Source organism: Eleutherodactylus coqui, chromosome 3, assembly GCF_035609145.1.
Source record: "Eleutherodactylus coqui strain aEleCoq1 chromosome 3, aEleCoq1.hap1, whole genome shotgun sequence".
In the NCBI taxonomy this organism is placed as follows: domain Eukaryota; kingdom Metazoa; phylum Chordata; class Amphibia; order Anura; family Eleutherodactylidae; genus Eleutherodactylus; species Eleutherodactylus coqui.
Genome location: NC_089839.1, coordinates 317,546,555 through 317,565,798, shown reverse-complemented (window position 1 = coordinate 317,565,798; position 19,244 = coordinate 317,546,555). Strand labels below are relative to the sequence as shown.

Here is a 19,244-nt window from a genome sequence, read left to right as displayed (position 1 = left end):
TAGCGCCTGCATCCATACAAGATGGTCTGCAGATGCCGCTGTGTTTATAGCGCCTGCATCCATACGAGATGCTCTGCAGACGCCGCTGCGTTTATAGCGCCTGCATCCATACGAGATGCTCTGCAGATGCCGCTGTGTTTATAGCGCCTGCATCCATACGAGATGCTCTGCAGATGCCGCTGTGTTTATAGTGCCTGCATCCATACAAGATGCTCTGCAGACGCCGCTGTGTTTATAGCGCCTGCATCCATACGAGATGCTCTGCAGATGCTGCTGTGTTTATAGCGCCTGCATCCATACGAGATGCTCTGCAGACGCCGCTGTTTATAGCGCCTGCATCCATACAAGATGGTCTGCAGATGCTGCTGTGTTTATAGCGCCTGCATCCATACGAGATGCTCTGCAGACGCCGCTGCGTTTATAGCGCCTGCATCCATACGAGATGCTCTGCAGATGCCGCTGTGTTTATAGCGCCTGTATCCATACAAGATGCTCTGCAGACGCCGCTGCGTTTATAGTGCCTGCATCCATACGAGATGCTCTGCAGACGCCGCTGTGTTTATAGCGCCTGCATCCATACGAGATGCTCTGCAGATGCCGCTGTGTTTATAGCGCCTGTATCCATACAAGATGCTCTGCAGACGCCGCTGCGTTTATAGCACCTGCATCCATACGAGATGCTCTGCAGATGCCGCTGTGTTTATAGCGCCTGCATCCATACGAGATGCTCTGCAGACGCCGCTCTGTTTATAGCGCCTGCATCCATACGAGATGCTCTGCAGACGCCGCTGCGTTTATAGCGCCTGCATCCATACGAGATGCTCTGCAGATGCTGCTGTGTTTATAGCGCCTGCATCCATACGAGATGCTCTGCAGATGCTGCTGTGTTTATAGCGCCTGCATCCATACGAGATGCTCTGCAGATGCTGCTGTGTTTATAGCGCCTGCATCCATACGAGATGCTCTGCAGACGCCGCTGCGTTTATAGCGCCTGCATCCATACGAGATGCTCTGCAGACGCCGCTGTGTTTATAGCGCCTGCATCCATACGAGATGCTCTGCAGATGCTGCTGTGTTTATAGTGCCTGCATCCATACGAGATGCTCTGCAGACGCCGCTGCGTTTATAGCTCCTGCATCCATACGAGATGCTCTGCAGATGCTGCTGTGTTTATAGCGCCTGTATCCATACAAGATGCTCTGCAGACGCCGCTGCGTTTATAGCGCCTGCATCCATACGAGATGCTCTGCAGATGCTGCTGTTTATAGCGCCTGCATCCATACGAGATGCTCTGCAGATGCTGCTGTGTTTATAGCGCCTGTATCCATACAAGATGCTCTGCAGACGCCGCTGCGTTTATAGCGCCTGCATCCATACGAGATGCTCTGCAGACGCCGCTCTGTTTATAGTGCCTGCATCCATACGAGATGCTCTGCAGACGCCGCTGTTTATAGTGCCTGCATCCATACAAGATGGTCTGCAGATGCCGCTGTGTTTAGAGCACCTGCGGCCATACAAGATGCTCTGCAGACGCCGCTGTGTTTATAGTGCCTGCATCCATACGAGATGCTCTGCAGATGCTGCTGTGTTTATAGTGGCTGCATCCATACGAGATGCTCTGCAGATGCTGCTGTGTTTATAGTGGCTGCATCCATACGAGATGCTCTGCAGACGCCGCTGTTTATAGTGGCTGCATCCATACGAGATGGTCTGCAGACGCCGCTCTGTTTATAGCGCCTGCATCCATACAAGATGGTCTGCAGATGCCGCTGCGTTTATAGTGGCTGCATCCATACGAGATGGTCTGCAGACGCCGCTCTGTTTATAGCGCCTGCATCCATACAAGATGGTCTGCAGATGCCGCTGTGTTTATAGCGCCTGCATCCATACGAGATGCTCTGCAGACGCCGCTGCGTTTATAGCGCCTGCATCCATACGAGATGCTCTGCAGATGCCGCTGTGTTTATAGTGCCTGCATCCATACAAGATGCTCTGCAGACGCCGCTGTGTTTATAGCGCCTGCATCCATACGAGATGCTCTGCAGATGCTGCTGTGTTTATAGCGCCTGCATCCATACGAGATGCTCTGCAGACGCCGCTGTTTATAGCGCCTGCATCCATACAAGATGGTCTGCAGATGCTGCTGTGTTTATAGCGCCTGCATCCATACGAGATGCTCTGCAGACGCCGCTGCGTTTATAGCGCCTGCATCCATACGAGATGCTCTGCAGATGCCGCTGTGTTTATAGCGCCTGTATCCATACAAGATGCTCTGCAGACGCCGCTGCGTTTATAGTGCCTGCATCCATACGAGATGCTCTGCAGACGCCGCTGTGTTTATAGCGCCTGCATCCATACGAGATGCTCTGCAGATGCCGCTGTGTTTATAGCGCCTGTATCCATACAAGATGCTCTGCAGACGCCGCTGCGTTTATAGCACCTGCATCCATACGAGATGCTCTGCAGATGCCGCTGTGTTTAGAGCGCCTGCGGCAATACAAGATGCTCTGCAGACGCCGCTGTGTTTATAGCGCCTGCATCCATACGAGATGCTCTGCAGATGCTGCTGTGTTTATAGCGCCTGCATCCATACGAGATGGTCTGCAGATGCCGCTGTGTTTAGAGCACCTGCGGCCATACAAGATGCTCTGCAGACGCCGCTGTGTTTATAGCGCCTGCATCCATACGAGATGCTCTGCAGATGCTGCTGTGTTTATAGCGCCTGCATCCATACGAGATGCTCTGCAGATGCTGCTGTGTTTATAGCGCCTGCATCCATACGAGATGCTCTGCAGATGCTGCTGTGTTTATAGTGCCTGCATCCATACGAGATGCTCTGCAGATGCTGCTGTTTATAGCGCCTGCATCCATACGAGATGCTCTGCAGACGCCGCTGTGTTTATAGCGCCTGCATCCATACGAGATGCTCTGCAGACGCCGCTGTGTTTATAGCGCCTGCATCCATACGAGATGCTCTGCAGACGCCGCTGTGTTTATAGCGCCTGCATCCATACGAGATGCTCTGCAGACGCCGCTGTGTTTATAGCGCCTGCATCCATACAAGATGCTCTGCAGATGCTGCTGTGTTTATAGCGCCTGCATCCATACGAGATGCTCTGCAGACGCCGCTGTTTATAGTGCCTGCATCCATACAAGATGGTCTGCAGATGCCGCTCTGTTTATAGCGCCTGCATCCATACAAGATGCTCTGCAGACGCCGCTGTGTTTATAGTGCCTGCATCCATACGAGATGCTCTGCAGACGCCGCTGTGTTTATAGTGCCTGCATCCATACGAGATGCTCTGCAGACGCCGCTGTGTTTATAGTGCCTGCATCCATACAAGATGCTCTGCAGACGCCGCTGTGCTTATAGCGCCTGCATCCATACGAGATGCTCTGCAGACGCCGCTGTGTTTATAGCGCCTGCATCCATACGAGATGCTCTGCAGACGCCGCTGTTTATAGTGGCTGCATCCATACAAGATGGTCTGCAGATGCCGCTGTGTTTAGAGCACCTGCGGCCATACAAGATGCTCTGCAGACGCCGCTGTGTTTATAGTGGCTGCATCCATACGAGATGCTCTGCAGACGCCGCTGTTTATAGTGCCTGCATCCATACGAGATGCTCTGCAGACGCCGCTGTTTATAGTGCCTGCATCCATACGAGATGCTCTGCAGACGCCGCTGTGTTTATAGTGCCTGCATCCATACGAGATGGTCTGCAGATGCCGCTGTGTTTAGAGCACCTGCGGCCATACAAGATGCTCTGCAGACGCCGCTGTGTTTATAGCTTCTGCATCCATACGAGATGCTCTGCAGACGCCGCTGTGTTTACAGCACCTGCGGCCATACAAGATGCTCTGCAGACGCCGCTGTGTTTATAGCGCCTGCATCCATACGAGATGCTCTGCAGATGCTGCTGTGTTTATAGCGCCTGCATCCATACGAGATGCTCTGCAGACGCCGCTGTTTATAGTGCCTGCATCCATACAAGATGGTCTGCAGATGCCGCTCTGTTTATAGCGCCTGCATCCATACGAGATGCTCTGCAGACGCCGCTGTTTATAGTGGCTGCATCCATACAAGATGGTCTGCAGATGCCGCTGTGTTTAGAGCGCCTGCGGCCATACAAGATGCTCTGCAGACGCCGCTGTGTTTATAGCGCCTGCATCCATACGAGATGCTCTGCAGATGCTGCTGTGTTTATAGTGCCTGCATCCATACGAGATTCTCTGCAGACGCCGCTGCGTTTATAGCACCTGCGGCCATACGAGATGCTCTGCAGATGCTGCTGTGTTTATAGCGCCTGCATCCATACAAGATGCTCTGCAGATGCTGCCGTGTTTATAGCGCCTGCATCCATACGAGATGCTCTGCAGACGCCGCTGCGTTTATAGCGCCTGCATCCATACGAGATGCTCTGCAGACGCCACTGCGTTTATAGCGCCTGCATCCATACGAGATGCTCTGCAGATGCCGCTCTGTTTATAGCGCCTGCATCCATACGAGATGCTCTGCAGACGCCGCTGTTTATAGTGCCTGCATCCATACGAGATGCTCTGCAGATGCTGCTGTGTTTATAGCGCCTGCATCCATACGAGATGCTCTGCAGATGCTGCTGTGTTTATAGTGCCTGCATCCATACGAGATGCTCTGCAGACGCCGCTGCGTTTATAGCGCCTGCATCCATACGAGATGCTCTGCAGACGCCGCTGCGTTTATAGCACCTGCGGCCATACGAGATGCTCTGCAGATGCTGCTGTGTTTATAGCGCCTGCATCCATACGAGATGCTCTGCAGATGCTGCTGTGTTTATAGCGCCTGCATCCATACGAGATGCTCTGCAGATGCTGCTGTGTTTATAGTGCCTGCATCCATACGAGATGCTCTGCAGATGCTGCTGTGTTTATAGCACCTGCATCCATACGAGATGCTCTGCAGACGCCGCTGCGTTTATAGCACCTGCAGCCATACGAGATGCTCTGCAGATGCTGCTGTGTTTATAGCGCCTGCATCCATACGAGATGCTCTGCAGATGCTGCTGTGTTTATAGCGCCTGCATCCATACGAGATGTTCTGCAGATGCTGCTGTGTTTATAGTGCCTGCATCCATACGAGATGCTCTGCAGACGCCGCTGCGTTTATAGTGGCTGCATCCATACGAGATGGTCTGCAGATGCCGCTGTGTTTAGAGCACCTGCGGCCATACAAGATGCTCTGCAGACGCCGCTGTGTTTATAGTGCCTGCATCCATACGAGATGCTCTGCAGATGCTGCTGTGTTTATAGTGCCTGCATCCATACGAGATGCTCTGCAGACGCCGCTGCGTTTATAGCACCTGCATCCATACGAGATGCTCTGCAGATGCTGCTGTGTTTATAGCGCCTGCATCCATACGAGATGCTCTGCAGACGCCTCTCTGTTTATAGCGCCTGCATCCATACGAGATGCTCTGCAGATGCTGCTGTGTTTATAGTGCCTGCATCCATACGAGATGCTCTGCAGACGCCGCTCTGTTTATAGCGCCTGCATCCATACGAGATGCTCTGCAGACGCCGCTGTGTTTATAGCGCCTGCATCCATACGAGATGCTCTGCAGACGCCGCTGCGTTTATAGCGCCTGCATCCATACGAGATGCTCTGCAGATGCTGCTGTGTTTATAGCGCCTGCATCCATACGAGATGCTCTGCAGATGCTGCTGTGTTCATAGTGCCTGCATCCATACGAGATGCTCTGCAGATGCTGCTGTGTTTATAGCGCCTGCATCCATACGAGATGCTCTGCAGATGCTGCTGTGTTTATAGTGCCTGCATCCATACGAGATGCTCTGCAGACGCCGCTGTGGCCATACTGCTTCTCTCCTCTTGTGCAGATGAGAAATAAATGGCGGCTGCGTTGCATGCGGGAGATGTGGTGCACCTCAGCCGTCCTCATCTTCTGCCAGCAGCGGGCGCCCTCGCCGTCGGGCTCTGCAGGCGCAGATTTACATATTAAGGAGATTTAATATAAGACGGGCAGAGAATTATAGAGGGATCATTATTATCTCCGCGCAGCAGACGCTCCCACATAGCGGGGTCACCGTCACCCCTAATCTGAGGGCCAATCACCGACGTCCCCGAAAATAAGAGCCAGCCTGATTTATCAGGATTTTTAAGGAGGTCTCGCCTATAAGCCCAGGCGACAGTTAATAGAACGGCCGATGGAGCTGCTGGGGGCTTCTCATGAGAGCAACGACCGCTCCCCGCAGAACCGTAAGCCCCTCTGTCTCGCCGGCTTCACCCCCCCTCCTCTTGCCGGCTCCAAACCCCTCCCCCCTCTCTAGTCCCCCCCTAACCCCGCCAGCTCCACGCCATCACTCTCCCCCACTCTCTCTCACCGGCTCCACACCCTACCCACCCCCCCTCTCGCCGGCGTCACGCCATCACTCTTCCCCCTCCCGCCGGCTCCACGCCCCTTTTCCTTCCTCCCTCTCGCCGGCTCCATGCCCCCCCTTCCTCTCCCTCTCGCCGGCTCCATGCCCCCCCTTCCTGTCCCTCTCACTGGCTCTACACCATCACTCTCCCCTCTTTCGCCGGCTCCACGACCCCCCCCCCCCCCCTCCATCTGGCCAGCTCCACGCCATCACTCTCCCTCTCGCCGGCTCCATGCCCCCCCTTCCTGTCCCTCTCGCTGGCTCCACGCCATCACTCTCCCTCTCGCCGGCTCCACGCCATCACTCTCCCACTCGCCAGCTCCACGACCCCCCCCCCCCCCCTCCATCTGGCCAGCTCCACGCCATCACTCTCCCTCTCGCCGGCTCCACGCCATCACTCTCCCTCTCGCCGGCTCCACGCCATCACTCTCCCTCTCGCCGGCTCCACGCCATCACTCTCCCTCTCGCCGGCTCCACGCCATCACTCTCCCTCTCGCCGGCTCCACGCCATCACTCTCCCTCTCGCCGGCTCCACGCCATCACTCTCCCTCTCGCCGGCTCCACGCCCCCCCCCCCCCCACTCTCGCCAGCTCCACGCCATCACTCTCCCTCCCACCGGCCCCACGCCCCCTCACCCCCTTCCTCTCCCTCCCTCTCGCCAGCTCCACGACCCCCTGCCTTCCTCTCCCTCCCTCTTGACGGTTCCACGCTAATCCCCCTCCCGCTGGCTCCAGACCCACGCCCCCCACCTCCCTTCCTCTCGCCAGCTCCATGCCATCACTCTCCTCTCTCCCTTCCGCTCCCCTCGGCAGCTCCACGACCCCCTGCCTTCCTCTCCCTCCCCCTCGGCGGCTCCACGACCCCCTGCCTTCCTCTCCCTCCCTCTTGACGGTTCCACGCTAATCCCCCTCCCGCTGGCTCCAGACCCACGCCCCCCACCTCCCTTCCTCTCGCCAGCTCCATGCCATCACTCTCCTCTCTCCCTTCCGCTCCCCTCGGCAGCTCCACGACCCCCTGCCTTCCTCTCCCTCCCCCTCGGCGGCTCCACGACCCCCTGCCTTCCTCTCCCTCCCCCTCGGCGGCTCCACGACCCCCTGCCTTCCTCTCCCTCCCCCTCGGCGGCTCCACGACCCCCTGCCTTCCTCTCCCTCCCCCTCGGCGGCTCCACGACCCCCTGCCTTCCTCTCCCTCCCCCTCGGCGGCTCCACGACCCCCTGCCTTCCTCTCCCTCGGCGGCTCCACGACCCCCTGCCTTCCTCTCCCTCCCCCTCGGCGGCTCCACGACCCCCTGCCTTCCTCTCCCTCCCCCTCGGCGGCTCCACGACCCCCTGCCTTGCTCTCCCTCCCCCTCGGCGGCTCCACGACCCCCTGCCTTGCTCTCCCTCGCCCTCGGCGGCTCCACGACCCCCTGCCTTCCTCTCCCTCCCCCTCGGCGGCTCCACGACCCCCTGCCTTCCTCTCCCTCGGCGGCTCCACGACCCCCTGCCTTCCTCTCCCTCGGCGGCTCCACGACCCCCTGCCTTCCTCTCCCTCGGCGGCTCCACGACCCCCTGCCTTCCTCTCCCTCCCCCTCGGCGGCTCCACGACCCCCTGCCTTGCTCTCCCTCGCCCTCCCTCGCCGGCACCTACCTGTGTGTCCATGGAGTGGGGAGTGCGGCCGGGGCAGCGTCGGGGAGGTGCTGGAAGCTACAATCAGACTTTTGCGATTACTGGTGCGGCAGCTGCGGAGGAAACAAGGCCAACATTAGTACCGGATTATATGGGTGAGGAGGCCGTTATTACATGTCATGGGGGGTTATTACAGGACGGCACTGTCCCCCTCACAGAGGTTGGGGCACGTCAATAGCACGATACTACTGTACACGCCACCGCGGGCGCAGATGGCACGGCGTCACACAGTCCCTGAGGAGAAGGAGAGGTACTGCTGGGAGTTGTAGTCCTCCCTGAGTAGAACAGACGGCATCACATCCACCGCTGGAGACCCCCTGGCACGCAAGTCACGAAAAACAGAAACGGTGTGAGATTCAATGTCATGTGACCCGCGGCCCCCCAGAGAGACATTCAGCATTACGGCCCCGTGCGTCATTCACTTCACAAACTGTAAAAGAACAGAAGAAACGGCTGCACACGACACGCGGGAACACTCCGCCACGGCCAGGCGGCTGCACACGACACGCGGGAACACTCCGCCACGGCCGGGCGGCTGCACACGACACGCAGGAACACTCCGCCACGGCCGGGCGGCTGCACACGACACGCGGGAACGCTCCGCCACGGCCGGGCGGCTGCACACGACACGCAGGAACACTCCGCCATGGCCGGGCAGCTGCACACGACACGCGGGAGCACTGCGCCACGGCCGGGCGGCTGCACACGACACGCGGGAACACTCCGCCACGGCCGGGCAGCTGCACACGACACGCGGGAGCACTCCGCCACGGCCAGGAGACTGCACACGACACGCGGGAACGCTCCGCCACGGCCGGGCGGCTGCACACGACACGCAGGAACACTCCGCCACGGCCGGGCAGCTGCACACGACACGCGGGAACACGCCCCCACGGCCGGGCGGCTGCGAACGACACGCGGGAACACTGCGCCACGGCCGGGCGGCTGCACACAACACGCGGGAACACTGCGCCACGGCCGGGCGGCTGCACACGACACGCGGGAACACTCCGCCACGGCCGGGCGGCTGCAGACAACACGCGGGAACACTCCGCCGCGGGCGGACAGGCGGCATCCCCTTGTTCATCGGCTTTCCCCCCATTTCCATAATTTCACAACAAATGTTATTTCGCTTCCAGACATGGCGGCGGTCGGTCTGGAGTCTCGCAGCTGCGCCGTCCGTCACATCCGAGAGCCGCAGCTTTAATTACAGTCATTTGGGGGTTGATGTGCATTTGAATGACGGAACAAAAAACCTGCGAGAGCTGTAATTAGTTCCTGGAAAATGAGTGGCAACGAGCATCTGCTGCGCGGCCTCTCCAGAGGAGATAAGCGACATCATGGTCACATGACCGCGCAGCCTCGTGAGGGGACGTCATTGGGTGGGAGAGGTCCAAGCTGTAGCATCTCAGTACAACCTCCGCTCCGGCCGCAGTGCTGTCCGGCTTATGGGACATCGCAGGGCTGCCGATAACCGTAAGCTACTGGAATCACATCTTCACTGCTCAGTACTGCTGATACATAAGGCGCAGCAGCGGCCCCTCCAGCCAGCTGATACAGGAAGATATGGTGGACCTCCTCATGAAGATCTGCAGAGCCTGTGGGGCGCACATGTCCCACCGCCCTGCCGTTTCTTCGGTCATACAATCTCCGCTTGCGTGCAATGTGGTCATGGGCTGCGATGTAATTAAAGCTCCCGGCGGCTCCGTCCGGCTTCCCACAACTCTGCAACTATTAATACTGAAGTCTCCGCCAACCGCAAAGCTGCGAGGCGCTGGCAGCAACCACCCTCACTTTCCAATTGGTCCTCGTCCCCTATACCCATGACCCGGCTGCCGGGCAGTGCCCACGGGTACACCAGCAAATATCGTTCCTCGTCCTCAGGGCTCACTGATGGCCTGGAGGGTGACCGTCTGCTACAGGGCTTCCCATCTACTGCCCCATCAGCGCTGGGCGCCTGTCGCTACTATCCCTGCCCTCACCAAGAGAGGGAGACGAGACTATATGATACAGCAGCGCTGTGCCAGCAGGGGCCGCGCCGGGTCAGCGCTGTGCCAGCAGGGGCCGCGCCGGGTCAGCGCTCTGCCAGCAGGGGCCGCGCCGGGTCAGCGCTCTGCCAGCAGGGGCCGCGCCGGGTCAGCGCTCTGCCAGCAGGGGCCGCGCCGGGTCAGCGCTCTGCCAGCAGGGGCCGCGCCGGGTCAGCGCTCTGCCAGCAGGGGCCGCGCCGGGCCACCTGGAGACGATTATCCCAGACGACAAAACAAATTCTAGGAAGACCGCATGTTCCCAAAACACACCAGGGGGGGGCGCCGACATCAAGACCCCCGGGTCCCCGTCACTGCAAAAACAACCCCTTTAATGACAACCAAATAAACAGAACATGCAAGAAAAGTCGAGATATAAGCGTTACCTCCGGGAGGGATGGGGGGGGGGTAGGGGAGATATAAGCGTTACCTCCGGGAGGGATGGGGGGGTAGGGGAGAGATAAGCGTTGCCTCCGGGAGGGATGGGGGGGGGGGGTAGGGGAGAGATAAGCGTTGCCTCCGGGAGGGATGGGGGGGGGGGTAGGGGAGAGATAAGCGTTACCTCCGGGAGGGATGGGGGAGTAGGGGAGAGATGAGCCTTACCTCCGGGAGGGATGGGGGGGTAAGTGGGAGATGAGCCTTACCTCCGGGAGGGATGGGGGGGGTAAGTGGGAGATGAGCCTTACCTCCGGGAGGGATGGGGGGGTAAGTGGGAGATGAGCCTTACCTCCGGGAGGGATGGGGGGGTAAGTGGGAGATGAGCCTTACCTCCGGGAGGGATGGGGGCGTAGGGGGGAGATAAGCGTTACCTCCGGGAGGGATGGGGGGGTAGGGGGGAGATAAGCGTTACCTCCGGGAGGGATGGGGGGGGTAGGGGGGAGATAAGCGTCACCTCCGGGAGGGATGGGGAGGGTTAGGGGGGAGATAAGCGTTACCTCCGGGAGGGATGGGGGGGTAGGGGAGAGATAAGCGTTACCTCCGGGAGGGATGGGGGGGTAGGCGAGAGATAAGCGTTACCTCCGGGAGGGATGGGGGGGTAAGTGGGATATGAGCCTTACCTCCGGGAGGGATGGGGGGGGGGTAGGGGGGAGATAAGCATCACCTCCGGGAGGGATGGGGAGGGTTAGTGGGGAGATAAGCGTTACCTCCGTGATCTCCTCAACATCTCCGGCTCCAATAGAGAGAAATTGGATAGAACCGTCCAGGAAGAGTCAGACATGATCCCCGGCCGTCCTCCAGCCGCGCACATCCAGCACCCCGGGGACCGCGCAGACGAGGAGGCAGGACTCATTGTGCCGTCTCCATGTAAGAAGCATCTTGTGATGCTGAAGTGACGTCTCCTCTAAGCCTCTCAAACCATGATAGGGTTAATCTCCGGGCCGTGCGAGGGGGGGGGGGGGGGGGGGGGGACGTCTTCCAAGGCTGCTCCATCTGACACCACGACACGGTAATTAGAGCGCAGGAGGCGATAATCCAGTACTGACTCCCCGACACCAGAGCGCTTATACCCGGGCAACGGAGATGAGCCAGGACCCACAAGGACGCCGCCCGCGCCCCGAGACCCACAAGGACGCCGCCCAGCGCCCCGAGACCCACAAGGACGCCGCCCAGCGCCCCGAGACCCACAAGGACGCCGGCCAGCGCCCCGAGACCCACAAGGACGCCGCCCGCGCCCCGAGACCCACAAGGACGCCGCCCGCGCCCCGAGACCCACAAGGACGCCGCCCGCGCCCCGAGATCCACAAGGACGCCGCCCGCGCCCCGAGACCCACAAGGACGCCGCCCGCGCCCCGAGACCCACAAGGACGCCGCCCGCGCCCCCGAGACCCACAAGGACGCCGCCCGCGCCCCGAGACCCACAAGGACGCCGCCCGCGCCCCCGAGACCCACAAGGACGCCGCCAGCGCCCCGAGACCCACAAGGACGCCGCCAGCGCCCCGAGACCCACAAGGACGCCGCCAGCGCCCCGAGACCCACAAGGACGCTGCCAGCGCCCCGAGACCCACAAGGACGCTGCCAGCGCCCCGAGACCCACAAGGACGCTGCCAGCGCCCCGAGACCCACAAGGACGCTGCCAGCGCCCCGAAACCCACAAGGACGCTGCCAGCGCCCCGAGACCCACAAGGACGCTGCCAGCGCCCCGAGACCCACAAGGACGCTGCCAGCGCCCCGAGACCCACAAGGACGCTGCCAGCGCCCCGAAACCCACAAGGACACTGCCTGCACCCTGAGATCCTCCAAACCCCTTACTGCCTGCACCCCGAGACCCACAAGACCAGTGAATGAACAAGCCGCCTATCCTCTGCACGCACGCTGGCGCCTGGACGAACCTCTGAGTCGTTGGTACAGAACAAGATGCCAGAGGGAAACAAATGAAATGGCAAGTTACACTGTTCTGTCCTGCAAACAAGGGAGATGGAACAACCCCCGCAGCGCCACCTACTGGACGGCGAACTGAAAACCAAACCAGAATCACCCCCAGATCCAATCATTGCCCCGAAGAGCGGCAGAACGGGTCAGGACTGCTGCCGCCCAGTAGGTGGCGCTGCGGGGGGATTGTGCCATCTGCCTTATTTCCCAGAAGAGCGTGCACGGCCTTCTAAAGGCCCATTTAGACAATTATTATCACTTGCAAGCCATCTTTTGAGCAACAATCATTAAGTCTAAATGTGTCCATCTTTCACTGTTCGGCCGAACAACTGTTTTCAAGCAGAACAGCTGATGAGCAGGACCGCACGCTGTGTTCTGCCCGCAGAGAGCCGATTACAGCTGACATTGTATTAGCTGTTCTCAGTTGTCAGTCCAGCCAGGACCACATGCTGTATCTACTGTCCATGGTGCTGAATTCTCCATGGGGAGCCCGTGGCTGAACAATACAGCCAATGACAGAGCTCAGACCTCCTGCTGGGTTCTGTAACAGCTCCCAGAAGCTCATTTGCATGCAAATTAAGCTAATAAAGTACTAAAAGAAATTTGTGCCAATTAGCACTTTATGCAAAATAATCGCTGATCTTCCAATCTCTTGACAGACGTGTAAATGGGCCTTAAGGCTGTGTTCACACGGGACAGGTAAGCCACGACAAATCCGCCCGGGTCTCCTAATCCCGGGATTAACCAGCCATGTGGATGGGACTTTGCAAAAATCTCGTCGACATGCGGAGGCCAATCCGTCGCGGCCAAGCCGGGCAGAACCGGCGATGTGGCGCAGAATTGACAGCCACAGCATGTCAATTCTTTTTTTTTCCGTTGCGGCCTCAGTCCATGGGGGGAGAAAGCCGCAATAGAATACAGGCGGCCGAACCGCTCCAAAACCTTGAGGTTTTTCAGTGCAGCCAGGCTGCGAGACTTCCGTCCCGTGGGAACCCAGCCCAAGTGTCCGCACTTACCTCCTGGGTGTCGTCTCCTTTAGGAAAGATGACGCCCCCCCCCCCCTCCCCCTACCTGCCGAGTTTGTTCTAGAATGGAGCCGAAAACTGAGAAGCAGAACTGCCGATTGAACCAAACCCATCAGCAAGAGCACGGTCACAGGGCGCAGGCGGGGCCGACATGCAGAACGGGTGACCACCCTCCATTGTGACCCCAATAACCCATGGGGACCGGCGAGTGAAGCTCTGTCCCTTAGACCCCAATAAATCACAGATGGCGCCAACCTTCCCAGCAGGGCGGCGAGAGCGAGCCAATAACATCTCATTAACATACAGTGCCGCCAAATTAAATCATCCCATAACAAAAGACGGGAAATTACCTGCTCTCCATACAACCTGCAGGTAGGTGTGCGCAGCCATCAACGCATCCTAATTAACCACTTAGTGACCGCCGCCTTCTGAGACCCAACGACCAAGTAATTGTCAGCATCATATTACAAGAGCCGCAACTCTGACAGACGTATGAGGGTGGTTATATATACTGGCCGCACTCTGGGGGACATATAATGTGTTGGAGATGTTACTGGTTGCACTCTGGGGGACATATAATGTGTTATTGATGTTACTGGCCGCACTCTGGGGGACATATAATGTGTTGTAGATGTTACTGGCTGCACTCTGGGGGACATATAATGTGTTATTGATGTTACTGGCCGCACTCTGGGGGACATATAATGTGTTATTGATGTTACTGGCCCGCACTCTGGGGGACATATAATGTGTTGTAGATGTTACTGGCCGCACTCTGGGGGACATATAATGTGTTGTAGATGTTACTGGCCGCACTCTGGGGGACATATAATGTATTATTGATGTTACTGGCCGCACTCTGGGGGACATATAATGTATTATTGATGTTACTGGCCGCACTCTGGGGGACATATAATGTATTATTGATGTTACTGGCCGCACTCTGGGGGACATATAATGTGTTGGAGATGTTACTGGCCGCACTCTGGGGGACATATAATGTGTTGGAGATGTTACTGGCCGCACTCTGGGGGACATATAATGTGTTGGAGATGTTACTGGCCGCACTCTGGGGGACATATAATGTGTTGGAGATGTTACTGGCTGCACTCTGGGGAACATATAATGTGTTGGAGATGTTACTGGCCGCACTCTGGGGGACATATAATGTGTTGGAGATGTTACTGGCCGCACTCTGGGGGACATATAATGTGTTGGAGATGTTACTGGTCGCACTCTGGGGGACATATAATGTGTTATAGATGTTACTGGTCGCACTCTGGGGGACATATAATGTGTTGGAGATGTTACTGGCCGCACTCTGGGGGACATATAATGTGTTGGAGATGTTACAGGCTGCACTCTCGGGGACATATAATGTGTTATAGATGTAACTGGCTGCACTCTGGGGGGACATATAATGTGTTGGAGATGTTACTGGCCGCACTCTCGGGGACATATAATGTGTTGGAGATGTTACTGGCTGCACTCTGGGGGACATATAATGTGTTGGAGATGTTACTGGCCGCACTCTGGGGGACATATAATGTGTTGGAGATGTTACTGGCTGCACTCTGGGGGACATATAATGTGTTATTGATGTTACTGGCCGCACTCTGGGGGACATATAATGTGTTACTGATGTTACTGGCTGCACTCTGGGGGACATATAATGTGTTGGAGATGTTACTGGCTGCACTCAGGGGGACATATAATGTGTTGGAGATGTTACTGGCTGCACTCTGGGGGACATATAATGTGTTGGAGATGTTACTGGCTGCACTCTAGGGACATATAATGTGTTATTGATGTTACTGGCTGCACTCTGGGGGACATATAATGGGTTGGAGATGTTACTGCTGCACTCTGGGGGACATATAATGTGTTATTGATGTTACTGGCCGCACTCTGGGGACATATAATGTATTATTGATGTTACTGGCTGCACTCTGGGGGACATATAATGTGTTACTGATGTTACTGGCTGCACTCTGGGGGACATATAATGTGTTACTGATGTTACTGGCTGCACTCTGGGGGACATATAATGTGTTACTGATGTTACTGGCTGCACTCTGGGGGACATATAATGTGTTATTGATGTTACTGGCTGCACTCTGGGGACATATAATGTGTTGGAGATGTTACTGGCCGCACTCTGGGGGACATATAATGTGTTGGAGATGTTACTGGCCGCACTCTGGGGGACATATAATGTGTTGGAGATGTTACTGGCCGCACTCTGGGGGACATATAATGTGTTGGAGATGTTACTGGCTGCACTCTGGGGGACATATAATGTGTTGGAGATGTTACTGGCTGCACTCTGGGGGACATATAATGTGTTACTGATGTTACTGGCTGCACTCTGGGGGACATATAATGTGTTGGAGATGTTACTGGCTGCACTCTGGGGGACATATAATGTGTTACTGATGTTACTGGCTGCACTCTGGGGGACATATAATGTGTTACTGATGTTACTGGCTGCACTCTGGGGGACATATAATGTGTTATAGATGTTACTGGCTGCACTCTGGGGGACATATAATGTGTTGTAGATGTTACTGGCTGCACTCTGGGGGACATATAATGTGTTGGAGATGTTACTGGCCGCACTCTGGGGGACATATAATGTGTTGTAGATGTTACTGGCCGCACTCTGGGGGACATATAATGTGTTACTGATGTTACTGGCCGCACTCTGGGGGACATATAATGTGTTGTAGATGTTACTGGCCGCACTCTGGGGGACATATAATGTGTTACTGATGTTACTGGCCGCACTCTGGGGGACATATAATGTGTTACTGATGTTACTGGCTGCACTCTGGGGGACATATAATGTGTTATAGATGTTACTGGCTGCACTCTGGGGGACATATAATGTGTTGGAGATGTTACTGGCCGCACTCTGGGGGACATATAATGTGTTGTAGATGTTACTGGCCGCACTCTGGGGGACATATAATGTGTTACTGATGTTACTGGCCGCACTCTGGGGGACATATAATGTGTTACTGATGTTACTGGCCGCACTCTGGGGGACATATAATGTGTTACTGATGTTACTGGCTGCACTCTGGGGGACATATAATGTGTTATAGATGTTACTGGCTGCACTCTGGGGGACATATAATGTGTTGGAGATGTTACTGGCCGCACTCTGGGGGACATATAATGTGTTGTAGATGTTACTGGCCGCACTCTGGGGGACATATAATGTGTTACTGATGTTACTGGCCGCACTCTGGGGGACATATAATGTGTTACTGATGTTACTGGCCGCACTCTGGGGGGACATATAATGTGTTACTGATGTTACTGGCTGCACTCTGGGGGACATATAATGTGTTGTGGATGTTACTGGCCGCACTCTGGGGGACATATAATGTGTTCTGGATGTTACTGGCTGCACTCTGGGGGACATATAATGTGTTGGAGATGTTACTGGCCGCACTCTGGGCGACATATAATGTGTTATTGATGTTACTGGCCGCACTCTGGGGGACATATAATGTGTTACTGATGTTACTGGCTGCACTCTGGGGGACATATAATGTGTTACTGATGTTACTGGCTGCACTCTGGGGCGTTCTGTGATGGAAGCGTGTAGATTTTACTGGCACCAGTTTGGGGTGCTGGTGGCCCCTGGACGTCTTTCCATCGCCTCGCTCGTTATGAACGCGGGTACCCATGAAGCCCGGCTTTTAGAAAAAGGTTTTTTTGTTAATTTATGCATTTAAAACAGGTTTTTGTGGGGAAAAATGTGCCTATTTTTTATTTACAGTAACTTATTTTGAGACGAGGAAGTGATAGTACACCGCACTACTTATGTATTGCATTCTACTCCGCGGGAGGCTGGGCCTAATAGGCTGAGCTACATGACAGCCATGGAGGTCTGTCAGGCTCCCGGCTGCCATGGGAAGCTGCTGGCACCTTGTGATTGCACTGCAGGGTGGCAGAGAGTAGAATGTAGTTGCTATTGCTTGTGGCATGCTAGGGGTTAAACTGGTGGATCTGAGACCTCCTCACTAGTGGTGGTTAGCGCAGGAGCCGGGCCCGTCCGTCCGCTGTCCAGGCTTGCAGCCCATTAGTCAGTAAGGGGTTAAGGTGTGTTCGCACACTGCAGATCTTTCCCACCCCCAGAGGGTTAACAGAAGGGATTGTGGGCCTCTGCATGAGAAGATCCCCTAATTAATGCCCCCCCCCCCCCCCCCCGGAGGAGGCGCGATGCTCTGCAGACCACCTTCATCTGAGATTACATTCACACATCGGCCATCATGCTAACGCCAATAATCCTAATTAAGCCGCCACCCCCATAGTGAGAAGGCGCATCTGGGATGGGGCGTGACAATGGCGCCATCACCAGGATATGGTCAATGTTTACGGTACTGGGCGACAACCGAGAAGTCCAGGAGATGTGACCACGAGTGGGAGAAGACCCCACAACGTGCAGCGAGCAGAGTGCATGCTGGGAAAGAGCTACCCAGCCGAGGTATGAGCCGCAGAGCGAAAGGGCGACCTATCAATGTCGCTGGCCCACCCGGCACAGACTGACTGCAAGGGTTAATAGTCACCTGCTGCCGGCACAGAACATTACAGCCGAAAATCTGCCCCGTTATCAGCCGCATCTAGCAGCGCTGGACCCCGTGCCCGTCAGAACCGCAGTGATTGGCGTAGATCCCACTCGGTGATGACATTGTTCTGCACGAATACCGGCCCCTGCGGACAGGAAGCTTCTTGTAGTCACTGCAGATTAGATGGCGGTGCTGACATGTTCTGACCGGCTGACAAGAAGGGGTCAGCGGTTCATGCTGCTTGCACCAAATTCTGCCCTCCCATCAGCAGTATAAATCTGTATTCCGCTGACTGTGCAGCCTGTTGGTCAGAATGATTCCTGACATCCTCCTCCGACCCCTTTCAGTGATGAGTTGTTTCCGTCCGCAGGATCCCCTTCCGCTGGATATTTTCCTCGATCGCGCCATTCTCGATATACTCTCCACACCGTTACACTAGAACCCCCCCGCGGTTGGCAGTGAGACCCCGGCTAGTCCAGCACCGATGACCGGCCTCGCTGGAAGTCGGGGAGAATTACCATACACAGAAGCGCCAATCGCGAGAGGGGTCGGGGGTCTAATAGTGGGGCGTCCTGTGAACACAGTAAGCCAAAATCTTAGGTGAAACAAAGGACGGAGGGGGGGGATCAGGCAACGGAGGGGGGGTGGGGGGGGATTGGGAGTCTGGCAACGGGGGGCGGGGCTCGCGGAGCACTCGGGAGAGGCGGGGCTCGCGGAGCACTCGGGAGAGGCGGGGAGGGGCTCGCGGATGGGTTGGTAGACACGGGGCGGAGAGGGGGTCCCGGATGAGTTGGTAGACACGGGGCGGGGAGGGGGTCCCAGAAAAGTCGGTAGACACGGGGCGGGGGTCCCAGAAAAGTCGGTAGACACGGGGTAGGGAGGGAGTCCCGGGAAAGTCAGTAGACACGGGTCAGGGAGGGGTCCCGGATGAGTTGGTAGACACGGGGCGGGGGTCCCAGAAAAGTTGGTAGACAGGGTGGGGAGGGAGTCCCGGGAAAGTCGGTAGACACGGGGTAGGGAGGGAGTCCCGGGAAAGTCGGTAGACACGGGGTAGGGAGGGAGTCCCGGGAAAGTCGGTAGACACGGGTCAGGGAGGGGTCCCGGAAGAGTTGGTAGACACGGGGTAGGGAGGGAGTCCTGGGAAAGTCGGTAGACACGGGTCAA

General features: G+C 56.8%; 1 protein-coding gene across 2 annotated transcripts in view; it reads right to left on the bottom strand.

Moving 5' to 3' along the window:
* The window catches only part of MAST2 (microtubule associated serine/threonine kinase 2), a 199,379-nt gene that overhangs the window by 91,962 nt on the left and 88,173 nt on the right, over nucleotides 1-19,244 (bottom strand). For both annotated transcript variants that reach the window (XM_066598027.1, XM_066598028.1), the window contains one exon: nucleotides 8,043-8,134. In XM_066598027.1, coding sequence (XP_066454124.1) covers nucleotides 8,043-8,134 — 92 coding nt within the window. The remainder of the gene's footprint in view (nucleotides 1-8,042; nucleotides 8,135-19,244) is intronic.